The sequence below is a fragment of the Tiliqua scincoides genome, chromosome 3 (assembly GCF_035046505.1).
Source record: "Tiliqua scincoides isolate rTilSci1 chromosome 3, rTilSci1.hap2, whole genome shotgun sequence".
In the NCBI taxonomy this organism is placed as follows: Eukaryota; Metazoa; Chordata; class Lepidosauria; order Squamata; family Scincidae; genus Tiliqua; species Tiliqua scincoides.
The window spans coordinates 164,836,245-164,849,497 of NC_089823.1; the positions used below are offsets into that span (position 1 = coordinate 164,836,245).

Here is a 13,253-nt window from a genome sequence, read left to right on the forward strand (position 1 = left end):
GGCTGCAAAGAGGCTCAGGGGTGGCCTTAGGCATTCATATCAGCTGCACCTCAACTTAGGAATCTTATTGTCTTTCTGTAAAAATAGGTCATCATCAGAAAACCAATTCTACATTGCTGCCTTGCAGGGCCCTTGTTGCTGGTATTAAGCATGTGTGTGTCCTCTCTCTCTTTCTCTTTCGCTTTCTCTGTGTTCAAAAAGGAAGTAGACTGAAGTTAATCTTGAAGAACAGATTTTGATTATCAGCAAGCAAGTCACTCTTTCTGTTAGTGCTACAAGCATGCAGAATGAGATTTGATAGGTTATTAGGGTATCTCTTGTGTCGTGTTGTGACAGTAAGCATGTTGGAAAATGACCAACTCTTAAATTAAAGGGACACCACATTTTGTTCTTCTAGTACGAAGGCAGTATTTTGGAAGGAACAAGCGAACATATACAGCTGTTGAAGACCTAGAAAACCCACAGTGTGCCAGTCACATGCAAGAAAGAGGTTTGGTGAACAAGTTTAATATTACAGCAGAATTTGCCAGAATTCAATAGCAAATACGGGCCAAGCATAACAGCTGAAAAAGCCCATTACCACTGAAGTTGCAATGCGGGGATGCAGATGGTGGTTGTTCACAGAAGTTAAATAAATGACTCATTTTTCTCTAATGAATGGCAGAATTGCAGCAGAAAATAGACCTCAAAAGTTATAGCTGTTGGTAAGTCTAAGTAGCCCCAAGTATATGGTTAATTATATCTTATCTTCCCTATGACAAAGGTCACATACAAATATAATGGGCAGTCTCTGAGGTAAATTGCCGTGATTTTTGCATTTGTCTGTGGCTCTCAAAATAACATCATGATCTATAGCTTGAGTTGTTGTTTTATCACTAAAATAGCCATTAGCTGACATGACTCACACAGGGCCTGAACATGTAGAATGGAGGAAGGGAAAGGAAGAGCCTCCATAAATGCACAATGGAAGAGAGTTTAATTGTATAGCTTTAATGTGAGCATACAGCTGGGTAGGACAAGGTCCATTTAGCTACCTTTGTTTTTTCTTTGTCACAAGTAATTTACAGGTGGGTCCTCTCTGTCCACGGGTTTGGAATTCGTAGATTTGACTCACAGCGGGTGCCAGACCAGCATTGGAGGACCTCACCTGATCTCCCAGACACGACCATAGGCGTTCTCCTGTAGTGTCCGGGATCCTTCCTGAGGCCCCCAGAGGTGTCAGAAAGGCACTTCCGGTTTTTACAAAAACTGTTTTCTGACACCACAGGAGGCCCTTCTGGGGCCCACAGAGGCCACATGCACAGAAGCCCACAGAAGCCCACTGTCTGGGCTTCAAAACACCTCAAGTCATGTCTGGGGGTCCTATTGGTCCCGACTCACAGATTTGCTCACCTGCGGGTTTCACAATGCACGGGGGATCAGGGAATGGATCCCCCATGGATCCCAAGGTTCAACTGTAGTTGATCTTCACATTTTACTTTTGTAGCTATGGCTCATTAGGGAATTTCGCTATTTTTGACTCCTGACAAATGGTGCGCTATGAGTTTGACGGCTCAATCCTATCTTTCCTCCTGTGCCTCCCCAGGGTGCAGCCACACTGAAAAGGCACACACTGTATCCACTGTGGGAGGTTTCAGAGGTCAAAGAGCTTCAATTTTGCGAGCACAAGTATGTGGAGAGAATGGGGGCAGGGAGGCTGCAGGAAAGGGTGATAGAATCCCTGCCCATTATGCCCCCCTCCCCACCCCGGTTCTACCCTCCCCTGGCACCTAAACATCCTCAGCCGGCTGCTGCTGCTCAGTCAATGTATGTGGGAAGACTCCAACCTTCCTGCTGGTGCTCCAGCAGTGCACTACTTAGCGCGTTACTGGAGCATGGAAAGGAAAGCGCCCTACAGGTAGACCACAGCTGCGATACAAGGACATCTGCAAGAGGGATCTGAAGGCCTTAGGAGTGGACCTCAACAGATGGGAAACCCTGGCCTCTGAGCGGCCCGCTTGGGGGCAGGCTGGGCAGCATGGCCTTTCCCAGTTTGAAGAGACACTTGGCCAACAGTCTGAGGCAAAGAGGCAAAGAAGGAAGGCCCATAGCCAGGGAGACAGGCCAGGGACAGACTGCACTTGCTCCCAGTGTGGAAGGGATTGTCACTCCCGGATTGGCCTTTTCAGCCACACTAGACGCTGTGAACCACCTTTCAGAGCGCAATACCATAGTCTTTCGAGACTGAAGGTTGCCAACATGCACTGGAGCATGCTTTACAATTATTTTTCAGCAGTCAACGCCCGTGGAACATGTGTTCCACTGGCAGTGAGGTCTAATCGGATTGAGCAGATAATAATAAGAATTTTTTACTCTGGAGCAAAAAAAAATTTTTTTTAAAAAATCTGAGACTGAAAGGGGAAACAACTTTTTGGTTAACCAGTGTTTTGTCTCCTGAGACATTCTAGGTAGAAGAGAAGACCTGTTATTCAACTCGACAGTATCGATCCAGTACAAGTGAAACAGAGGGCACTTCACTTTTTGCACAAACTGACAAGGACAAGTTTACAGAGTCTCAGAACAGATCTAAGGTCTGCAGTAATCTTGGGGAACGGCTTGGCAAGAACATCAGCCCTGTCTCTAGCTTTTTTGGGGCGGGGGAAGCATTAAGATACTTTGCTTAAGAGGATTCCAAGAAGACTCTCAGGCATAACACTAAGTGCAAAAGCAAAACCACAAACCCAAAGTGTAAAGCTATGATCAGCTGCTCACCCTCACATGTTAGAGCCTTCCTGGGACTTTCTGAGGTTTCTCGCTCTTGGTTTAGTGAGAGAAACTCTTTGAACATGAAAGGAAACATAACCCCATTCCCCAGCCCAATCCTCTTCTGGATTGGGCTGTTGAGGATGGATCTGACAAAATAGATTGAAAGGCTGTGCAAGAACAGTGGATTTTTCTTGCAATTATCCAATGTTGTTCTCAATTAAAGGGCTTTAAAATCCTAAATTACCTGTTTGACTCCATAGGCAGCTGGAGAACAATTTTCTGTAAAACATCCAAACATAATATTTTTTTTGGCTTAGATAACAACACAGTATGGCAACAGAATATTATGTAGCTCAAATCTATCCAAATGTTTCGTCTGTGATCAGAAAATTACTTGTTGTTGTTTTTTGTACATGGTCTGAGAGTAACTAAAAAAAAGTCAGCTCAGCAATTGTTATATTATTCATACATAAATAAAAGTGCAATCAGTGCCTTGGAATGTGACATGAATACCCAATTCAGCAGAGTGCGGGCAGGGCTCCAGGGCTACAAATCAGTAGCCTGGTTAAAGAAGCTGGAATCGCACTAAGCAGCAGTTTAGTGAGGAAGAGAGGACAGGATGACTGAACTGAGCCCCTCCTTGTGAACTACTGACCAGAGGGATTCTAGTTGTGTTTACAGGTTTATAAACCTTGGCATAGGGCCAAGCTGCTGGATTGGGACAAGAAAGTTTTTTGCAACTCCATGTACAAATCTACATGAATATATAAAGAAAGATAAACAGTGGTCTACAAATGGTGGGGAGGGGAGAAATGATTTGTGGCCCAATCCTATTTCCCCCCCCCCTGGCTGTGCCAAAATGATGACCGCTGCATTCTATGGTCCAGGTCTCCTCTTAAAAATCATTTTCTTATCCAGGGTTAACCATGTGTGGCATCGGGTCTACTTGGACCTGCACTAGCTAATTAGTGCAACAGGATCAGGTCTGGGAAGGGAGATGGGATATTGGCAGTACTGGTGCTGCTCATTCCACTCTTTCCTGGGCTTGATCTGCCCATTCCCCCTTCCCCACCATCCCTCACCCCATTTTGCCTCTCTCTGTTCCATTCCACCCTCCACCACCCCTCCCACTGACTTACCTGCTCCAGCAAGTGACAGGAGAGGGCTGGAGTGGGCAGGAAGACACAGGCCTTTCCACCTGTGCTCTTGGCAGCCTGCTAAGTGGAGCACTGTTGGAGTGCCTTTTACAACTGGCGTTGACTGCTTTAGGGCAGCCAGCACTGGTGCAGGAGGTCCATCGCCAGTGGGTGGTGCGCATAAGTTTGGACCACAAAAGTAAATTTTTATCAAAAAAAGTCAAAAGCACAAAATGAATTGGGGTCACGTGTGCTGTTATAAAACATTTTTAATTTATTTAATATCACGTTCTCCTACTCTGCAATGATACTGTATATTTTCTAGAAAAAAAAATTGCAAACAGATTATTGCATAACATTGTTTCCAAATTAGCCCAGAAGTATTTGCTAACTTAATATTCAGACAGAATACGAACGGTGTTCCAATAGTGAACATTTGTCTTCAGGAGAGGTTTATAATAGATCTTCAATGGAAAGCAGCACCCATTATCTCTCTCTCTCTCTCTTTTTTGTCAGACAGAACAACATTGTTAACAGAAACACAAGCTGGAGAACTTCAAAGACTGTGTTCCTGAAAAGTGACTATTTCACCTGAACCTCAGTGTGTGTGGACTATTTTGCATAATTCTAGAGACCCCCTAGGATTTAGCAAGTACAGAGTATTATAAATATCGCTGAGATACAGAGATGTGGCATTTAACAGTATTTCTATGTATATATAGTCGCACCAATGTTGTGGAATGGCAGTAACATATACATGAGAAAAGAATGATGAAAAAGAAAATATATTATGCACACAATGCAAAATACTGTATTTTAGTTTTGAGACAGTTCAAGCATATACAGCATATACATCATAAAGCTTAGGATCTTTTTTTTTGTTTTGTTTTTGTTTGCATCACTTAAGAAGAAGCGATCATGAAAAGGCGGAACACTGTTCAAAACGCAACACCCCACCTAGTGCACTCTGCTTGTTCACCTTTGAAAGACACACGTAACACACACACGCGCGCACACACAATGGATACATTATCTGCTGTAATTTACAATATATATTTGAACTTTATAAAAATACAGAAAAGAAAAGAAAAATTCCTCACACTCAGATACTGAGCATTAACCCTTTGAGTACTAATTTCCACCTGCAACCACTGCAGAACACATTCATCTAACACATATTATATATATATTTTTATAACATTCCCACAAGTATAATAATCATCTGTTATGTACATTGTAAGGAAATAAGTCTTACACATCATAAATGGAGGGATTTGCAACATGCTGATAAGAAACATATAATGACTTGAACTTGGTAAAGATTTTGACCGAATATACCTTGCAAAATAATGCTGCTTTCTCAGGGAACTGCCAAAATGGTCAGGAATGTCATGGTTACTGGAATGGGTGTGATATGTCTGTAAGTTTGTTTTCAGTGGCCATATAACATTGTGCTTGTTCTTTTTATTTGTGGAAATACTGCTCTCTTTTTTCAGCGCAGACTTGCTCCCCCTTTCTCTTTTGCTGTTTGGTCCCATTCATGTTATGTCACCAATTTTATAACCAGGCTCCTTTTAATAAAAATAAAATAAAATTAAATAAGGGCAATTATAATTCTATTTTTCCCTATGAGTTGGTGCTTTGTGTTCAGATGTTTGTGAATAACTATATAAAAAGAAATCTCTTTGCCCACAGCCTTATGAATAGAGAATGCTACTGACCCTAAAATGTCCTGGAGCTGAACAGAATAAATCAGGACTGCGTTTGAAGGTCAAATTTGCAGGGAAGTAGAAAGACAATCCTGAATTTACTTTGGCAGAGGATTAGAGGACGGGGGAAGGAAGGGTATTTCTCCTAAAAAGTTGAATTAACATAGATAGAATATAACTTACACTCCTGTAAAATGATGTAGCCATCCCTTATCTAACTACCGTGAACTACATTGTTATCATTCCTACAGAACAACACTGCATGTACAAATCTCCTTTTAACCCCCAATAAGAATAAAGGAACAATACAGTCAAAGTTAAGTATTTCTAAGGCCTCTTCATTTCAGTGAGCGTAGGTGCATCCCGCTCCATTTTCCCACTGAAATTAAAGGTTTCTAAAAGCTCTTAACCTGGCCTGGATTGTTTCCTAAGTAAATGTTTGTAGTCCTCAAAGAGTTAATGATACAACTGCACTTCTCTCTTTTTACAGATTATTCTAGGACAGCTTGCAGATTGGTTCCAAAAGGCATACTTACAAAGGAGTGAAACTTGTGTGGAGGCAGCTGCTAGTATACTACACAGTGCCACAGACAATGAATAGTGCATGCTTTGTTGAGACATTAGAGTGGACCCTTATCAAAGCTATCATATAACCTTACACACAGGATTGTGCAACTTAAACTAGTGCAGAAGTGTTTTTTTCCCTTTTCATAGATTCAGAATGCTGTATTACCAACAGAAAGATAGTCACAGCCTTTTACAATAGGTTTTTTTTTCCATTTTACACATGTAACACTAGAAAACATCAAATGGTATTATCCTGACATGTGTCATGCAAAAAAAAAAGAAAAAAAGAAAGACAAAACAACCAATACAGCACCATAGATGTTAACAGAGACATTTCCTAGTAAATCTCTCCAATAGAAGAGAGACAGAATAGTAACTGTACACTACATGATTTCACAGGCCTTATGCTACAGAAGGTCTTTAGAGGCAGTATCACTTTTGTAGGTCTTAAAAGCTGTGTTAGTCTGTTTAGAAAATCCTCCTCCTCATCTTTCTGGTACTGAAACGTTTTAAATCAATGGAACAACACTTTACTACAAAAATAAGCAAGAAAAAGCTGTGATGCTGATATGTGTATAAAGATTTCTGATACTAATGAAAAGTTTGGAAAAAAAAATAAAGGGGAATAAATACAGCATGGCATAACAAAAGGATATTGCCTCCCATTCAGCTCTCTACTCAGCCTCCTAATCAAACATCATTTTTCAAGGTTCCCTCACACCCCAGAACCATATTCCATGACTCTTTTAAATGTAACATTGAAACCGCTGTTGCTTTTTGAAAGACCCTTCTTATTATGAAAACAAAAGTTGAAAACCTGGACTGTTTTCTGATGCATGACACACACAGGTAGAATCATAATCTGTTTAGAAGGAAAACAAATATTAGGATGATTTGAGCTGCGAAAGGAGAAAAGTGGTCCAGCAACTACACAGTAGTTTCATTCTTCCATGGGCCTGTTTTGATATTTCCTGTACTATCTGAACTGTAGATCATGGCTTCGTGCATGTTCCCCTTTAGAATCCCATTGTGGCTGGTTGTGCTAAATGGCAAGGACTGTGTCCGTGGATGCATTTCAAAATGCGCTGTGTGGTGCACAGTGTCACTTTCGGGCACTTTCGCACAACTGTAGATCACAGTACTTGCATCGCTACTTTCAGGCTGGCTGATGGTAGGATATGGATCATTTTTTGCACAACATGCCCGCCTGTGCCCTGGCTGACTGTCATGTGTACTGTGTGGGCTGTCTGTGTGCGAACTATGGATACTGCCATCAATACTGGAAGGAATGTGGTAAGCGTACTCTCTTTCTCCTGCAGATCGGTGTCGGCTGAAGTACCGCGGCTTAGTTCTGCTTTTCAGACACCTGTGAATGTGCATGTTGGGTCTGAAAGTCCCTTCATTGTGTACATGAATATGAGCCTCGTCTTCTAGGAGCTGATCACAGTGCATTTTTGCACAGCATGGTGTAACCGGTGAAAGGCAGTTAACATGGTTTTGGACAGCTTGCAGATTTGTAAGTTTGCAGTGACTAGCAGCTGGGTGATTGAAAACTGCTGACTTAGTGGGACAAGGTGACTCCTGAAGACATGGGGCATGAACCTGGCTTTCTCCATTTACATTAATCTTTGGGCGAACGTTAACTTGCACCGAATATGTGTTTCTTCTCGATGGGCAACAGGACCACCAGCAGTGCCACACGTCATCTCTCTTTGCACAGTGATGAATAAGGATGAAGAGCCCTAAGGTGACACAAAATGCTCCATAGAGGCAGCTGAATATCATATCCAAGAAATGTCCTTGAGAAACGGCAAGCGCACCAAAGGTCCAAGTGGCTGTAAACAGGAACAAAGTGAATGCCGCAGCTCGAAGCTGAGCCTTAAATGAGTGCTCATTTTCCAGCAGGGATGAAGAAATCATTGAGCATGTGGCTTGGGAGACTGAGCCAGCATCTGTAATGTGACTATGGCCAACCTCAGGACTTGCCAGCCTCTGCTGATCTTCCGTTCTTTCCTTTAATTCATATTTACGTTCTGGGTGGCGCCTCAACTGCACATATGTGCAGAGGAAATAAATGCAGGTGACCAGGACAATGAATGCAACTGGTCCATAAAATGCACCAAGACTGGGTTCCCATGCCATCCAACAGCTGTAAACAAGAGAAAGTACTTTTAAACCAAATGCAATTGAATCAATAAAAGACATATTTTCTGCAAATGGCATTTACTCTCTGCTCTTTTGCGTTTATAAATGTTTTTGTTCTTTGTTGTCTATGTATCTTCGACAGCAGTGTTTCTCAAACTGTGGGTCAGGACCCACTAGGTGGGTGGCGAGCCCATTTCATTATTTTAAAATAAAAAATATTTTATTTTTAATATATTAGACTTGATGCTACCTTGGTATGTGACTGCATTTGGGGAAATGTTACAGATCTGTACTTTTAGCAAGCTACTCCATATATGCTTTTAACAATGATAGTCAATGGGACTTACTCCCAGGTAAGTGTGAGTAGGATTTCCGCCTGGGATTGCTAAAAATGTTCCTGCTTGATGATGTCACTTCCGGCCATGACATCACTTCCGGTGGGTCCTGACAGATTCTCATTCTAAAAAGTGGGTCCTGGTGCTAAATGTGTGAGAGATACTGTTCTACAGTTTAATAAATAATATTTTAAAAAGAAAGTGTGAAACCCCCAGATGGTGAGCAGATTGAAGGAAAAAGAGAGAAAAGTCAGGGGATGCATCCTTCCAGTCCCCTCCCCCCCCCCACACACACACAGCAGACCACTCACATTGAAACAAGAGGCCCTGGCCTGGTCCTGGTTGTGTATGGTTACACCTCTCCCTTCTCAAGGTTTGGTTCAGGGGCCTCAGGAGTACCATGAGGAGGGGGTTACAGCACTAACCAAACACTCTTCCATAGGACTGGCCAAGCCAGCATCAATGGGCTCACAGGCCCTCCCTTGTCAATTCTGGAGAGGGAGATGATGCTCACCACTCACCCTCCATCCTGGTCCTTGGAAGCCAACCTTTATCAGAAGCCAGAAGTCTGGCCTTTATGCCCTGCTGCTGAGCCGTGCCTCTTTCTGTTCCTACTCTTCCTACCCCACCCACCTGCACCCTGTATGCTATATCCTTATTGCCGTGGTGACCAGGATATCAATCACATTTCAAACATGTGGGCCCAGAGACTGCCTCATGTCTCTTTAAGTGACATAGGTCTCACCAGTGCTGTGACTAGAGGCAACATCAGGTGCCGCAGGCTGCCAGTGGGCCATGGCAGTCCACCATCACTGGGGCAATTTGCTACCTGACAGAGAACAATGGCAGAACTGCAGCCATTTGGGGTGACAAGACTGTTAAGTTCATCAATGAAGCTGCAGGTAATCTGTGGGTCCCGAGAATCTTCAGCAGTACCATAAAAAATGTTGGGTTGTGCAGTGAAGTCACTTTGATGAGAAGGAACTTTGGGATGCCCTTGAAAACTAAACAGATTTGATTTCTCTGCATCGGTGGCATGTCAAAACCATTGAGACTTTTTTTTTAACTAGGAATCTCAAACAATAAAACAGGCTAACAGCGTCATCTGATGAGAGTAACATGCAGATCTGTGTGCATGCCTTAAAAAGTTTTCAAGACTGCACAATTTATGCCAGGGAAAAGTGGAGCAATCCCCAGTGGAATGAGCTCTCTTAGGATGCTGTTATTTTCAAGAGGAGCCTCATCATAGGCCACTTCAAAAATCAGTTCCATAAAGTACATGCTGATGTCTAAGAATCAACACTTTTATATAGCAACATTATTAAAAATGAATAAGGCACGTAACCCAACTGTGCTGTTGCTCAAATTGTAGTTTTCTCTCTCTCTCCTAAGCAATTTCATCCCTCCACCTGCTTCCCCGATTTTCTGCTCACATTGTGATATCTGGTATTGATTGCCTGTGATTAAAGTGATTAAACTAAAGCACTGCAACCTCTGCAACAGTGCCAAAGGGAGAGTCTCTCATACATTTATGAACATAAATAATCAGATCTTTTAATACCCTGTTGATTATAAGTGATTGTCTAATCACACACACTGGAATAAATAAGTTTTAAAATGATAGAATTTTCAGAATAACCCCCACTTTGTTTAGAAAAAAAACTGATGTCTGTTTCTATAGTGGAATTTACTAAAATGTATTTTCCAAGAAACAAAAATATGATTTGCTTTACTTCCCCTCTTGTTACAAATATCACAACTTTGCATTATATCAAGGCTTTGTCAAACTAATTTTTCCAACACTCTAATATGAACTGAAGGATACCACCTCCATTGTGTTGTTAGCATTCAACTAAACCAATGTATTAATTAAAAATCAGTAGATCACTGATCAGAGACATGTACCCTAATGTAATACATTCTTGCATATGCAAGAATTTTGTTGTGGTCACTGGAACACATGGGATCTACAGACTGGGAGCATGATGTATGTTTTGTATTCATTGTTTTAGTACAGGGATGACAAACTTGTTTCATACCGAGGGCCGAATGGCATTCATGATGCCTGATGAGGGCCAGAAGTGATGTCGTTAGGCAGGACGTATTGTCATTAAACAGGTCAAAACCAAAAATAAGCACTTCTTTCAGTGCACTTTTGTTTTTTAGGGCGCAATCCTAACCCATTTTCCAGCACTGACATAAGGGCAATGCAGCTCCTAGATAAGGAAACAAGCATTCCCTTACTTCGAGGAGGCTTCCATGAGTGCCTCCCAACTGCAGGATGCAGCATGTGTCCCATTGGCACAGCTATGCCAGTGCTGGAGAGTGGGTTAGGATCTAAGCCTTAGGAATTCATTAGCTGCAAATGACAGAAGAGAAAACATGCAAATCTTTATCATATTTCGAGATACGGGAGAGCCCAATTTTTGTGCAGGCTGCCCTTTCAGCAGTAACACCTCAGCACTGCTCAGCAGCTGAGGGCCGGATAAAATGTTTCCACAGCTCACATACAGCTCCTGGGCCTTATGTTTTGACACCCCTGTTTTAGTATGTATCTGATGTCCTAATCCCATGAACTGTTTACAGTGGTGGAATTCCCATTTCACTGTTGTAAGTGGCACAGCGGCATTGCAAATCGCACACCATTGTTGAACAATGTAGGATCACCAGCAAAGCATCTGGAGGTCCCGCATGTACATTAGAACTGCTCAGATGCCCGTTGGAGCAGGTAGGTTGGAGGCATGGATGGTCCATTGGTGGTTTGGGGTTGGGAGGACAGAGGGGGGCTCTCAGTGGCAACAGTGTACACTGGGATGCTATCCCCTTTTTTGCTGCCTTTCATACCTGCTGCCTATCCTCAGACAAAATTGCTGGCATAGGTCCAAGGAGACCCATAGGTAAACAGGTGATCTACCAGGAGGGAAGGTTTTTTTACTTACCTCTTGCTGACTGCCTGTTTGCTCCTTCCCCCCCCCCCCCCATAGTATGCAGTACATACTCTGTTGGCATGGCTGCATGCTATGGACTAGCAGGGGATAGGATTGGGCCATTACACATTGTATTTGGTATTATATTTGGCTATCCTGACTGGTATGTTCCAGAAGGTTATTCTGGGTGGGATGTTTGATGCCCTAGTCTTTGGCTTGCGATATTCTGCATGGTTTTCCTTGCCCTATTTAACAGAGTAGAAGAGCAGAATAGGAAGTGGAAATGGGAGGAGAGTGGAGGCCCACCACGCTTCCTCTGCTCCCAATTCCTTTCCAAATTTAGTAACTGAATGGAGGAGCTGGTGAGTGGGGCACAATCAGGGAAGGGGGGCAGCATTTGCCATGCTGCTTCAGATCCTGTGAGGTCTTGGACTTGTCCTGTTGCCTGGCCCCTGCACTTAGCCATGGAAAGTCTTTAGGTCTTCGTGGTGGACTCAAGAACACCTAACACTGGACAGAATAGGGCCTTCTCAGAAGTGGTGCCCACACCATGGAACTCCCTGTCCAGGACTGTCTTGCTGCTTCTACTGTGTTTCATCTTCTGTTGAAGGCTTTTTTTAAAAAAAAACAAAACAAGCATTTAGGGGTTTAGTTGCAGCTCTCTCGGTTGGGAGTTGTATCATGTTTTTGTGATGTTTGTTTTAATTAAGTTGTATTTCCCCTGTGTTTGAGCCCTTTTCCCTGTGTTAAAATGTGTATGTCTCAAACTCCATCTTGTCTGCATCAAACCACCATTCCCTTTTGGCAGAAGAGTCACATACATGAGTGCACCTGAATTATTGCTGTGTGAAAAAGGAAGAGTTATCCCTGCTCTCCCCTCTGGTATGCAGAGGGACTTATCAAAGGACCTTGTGGCTCATGTTTTTTTTTTCTTCCAGATGCTCCTAGCCCTGTAAGAAGTGTTGATTTTTACTGGTGGCAAGAATCAGACTCTTTTGGAGTCACATCCCGCTTGCTTGTTTAATGGTGATTGATTGACAAGTATGCTTTCCCTCTTGCTATCTCTTTGTTCCTTAGTGCTATAAGAAGTGTTTTAATCCTAAAATCATGGTCAGATGCGTTAGGTTCTCATCACAGTGCTGTTTCAATAAACCCAGAACAATTTTTTTTTTTACCTCCAGCCTTGGTTTGCCGAATTAATTTATCTGGCACTCTCCTGGCTGCTTGAGTTCTTTGGACCATTTTATACAGCACTGGACTGTTTTATTGGTTTTGTATATTGTGCTTGGAACTGTTGTTTTTAATTCTTGTAAAGTCACCTTGAACTTTCCTTGGAACTCCAAAGGCAGGTAGAAATGCAAATAAATAGAGGGTGAACTTTTGATGGGCAGTATCCTTATTCTGCCTTTCTCAAGATGGTCAGGAGAAATCACCTGCTATGGAGGAATCAGGAGGTCTGTGCTTGACTAATTTCAGACCCCCCCCCCCCCCAAAAAAAAACAACATGTGGCACTAATGGTGTCACAATTCAGACAATTCAATGGTGAATAAAAACCCATTTAATGTGAACTTTAATGTTTTAAAAAAGTAGTACAGCATATAGCTGCATATGATCCTCAAACCACACAGCCTGGAAATAATGCTGTCAGTATATGTTTTATAGAGAACTCCCAGAGAGCCGGTGTGCTC

At 42.6% G+C, this 13,253-nt stretch overlaps 1 protein-coding gene across 1 annotated transcript in view; it reads right to left on the reverse strand.

Moving 5' to 3' along the window:
- Positions 1 to 4,178: 4,178 nt before the first annotated feature.
- The window catches only part of ADGRA1 (adhesion G protein-coupled receptor A1), a 391,892-nt gene continuing 382,817 nt past the window's right edge, over positions 4,179 to 13,253 (reverse strand). Inside the window, exon 19 of the mRNA XM_066621619.1 lies at positions 4,179 to 8,306. Within this exon, the coding sequence (XP_066477716.1) occupies positions 7,085 to 8,306 (1,222 nt within the window). The 3' untranslated portion in view covers positions 4,179 to 7,084. The remainder of the gene's footprint in view (positions 8,307 to 13,253) is intronic.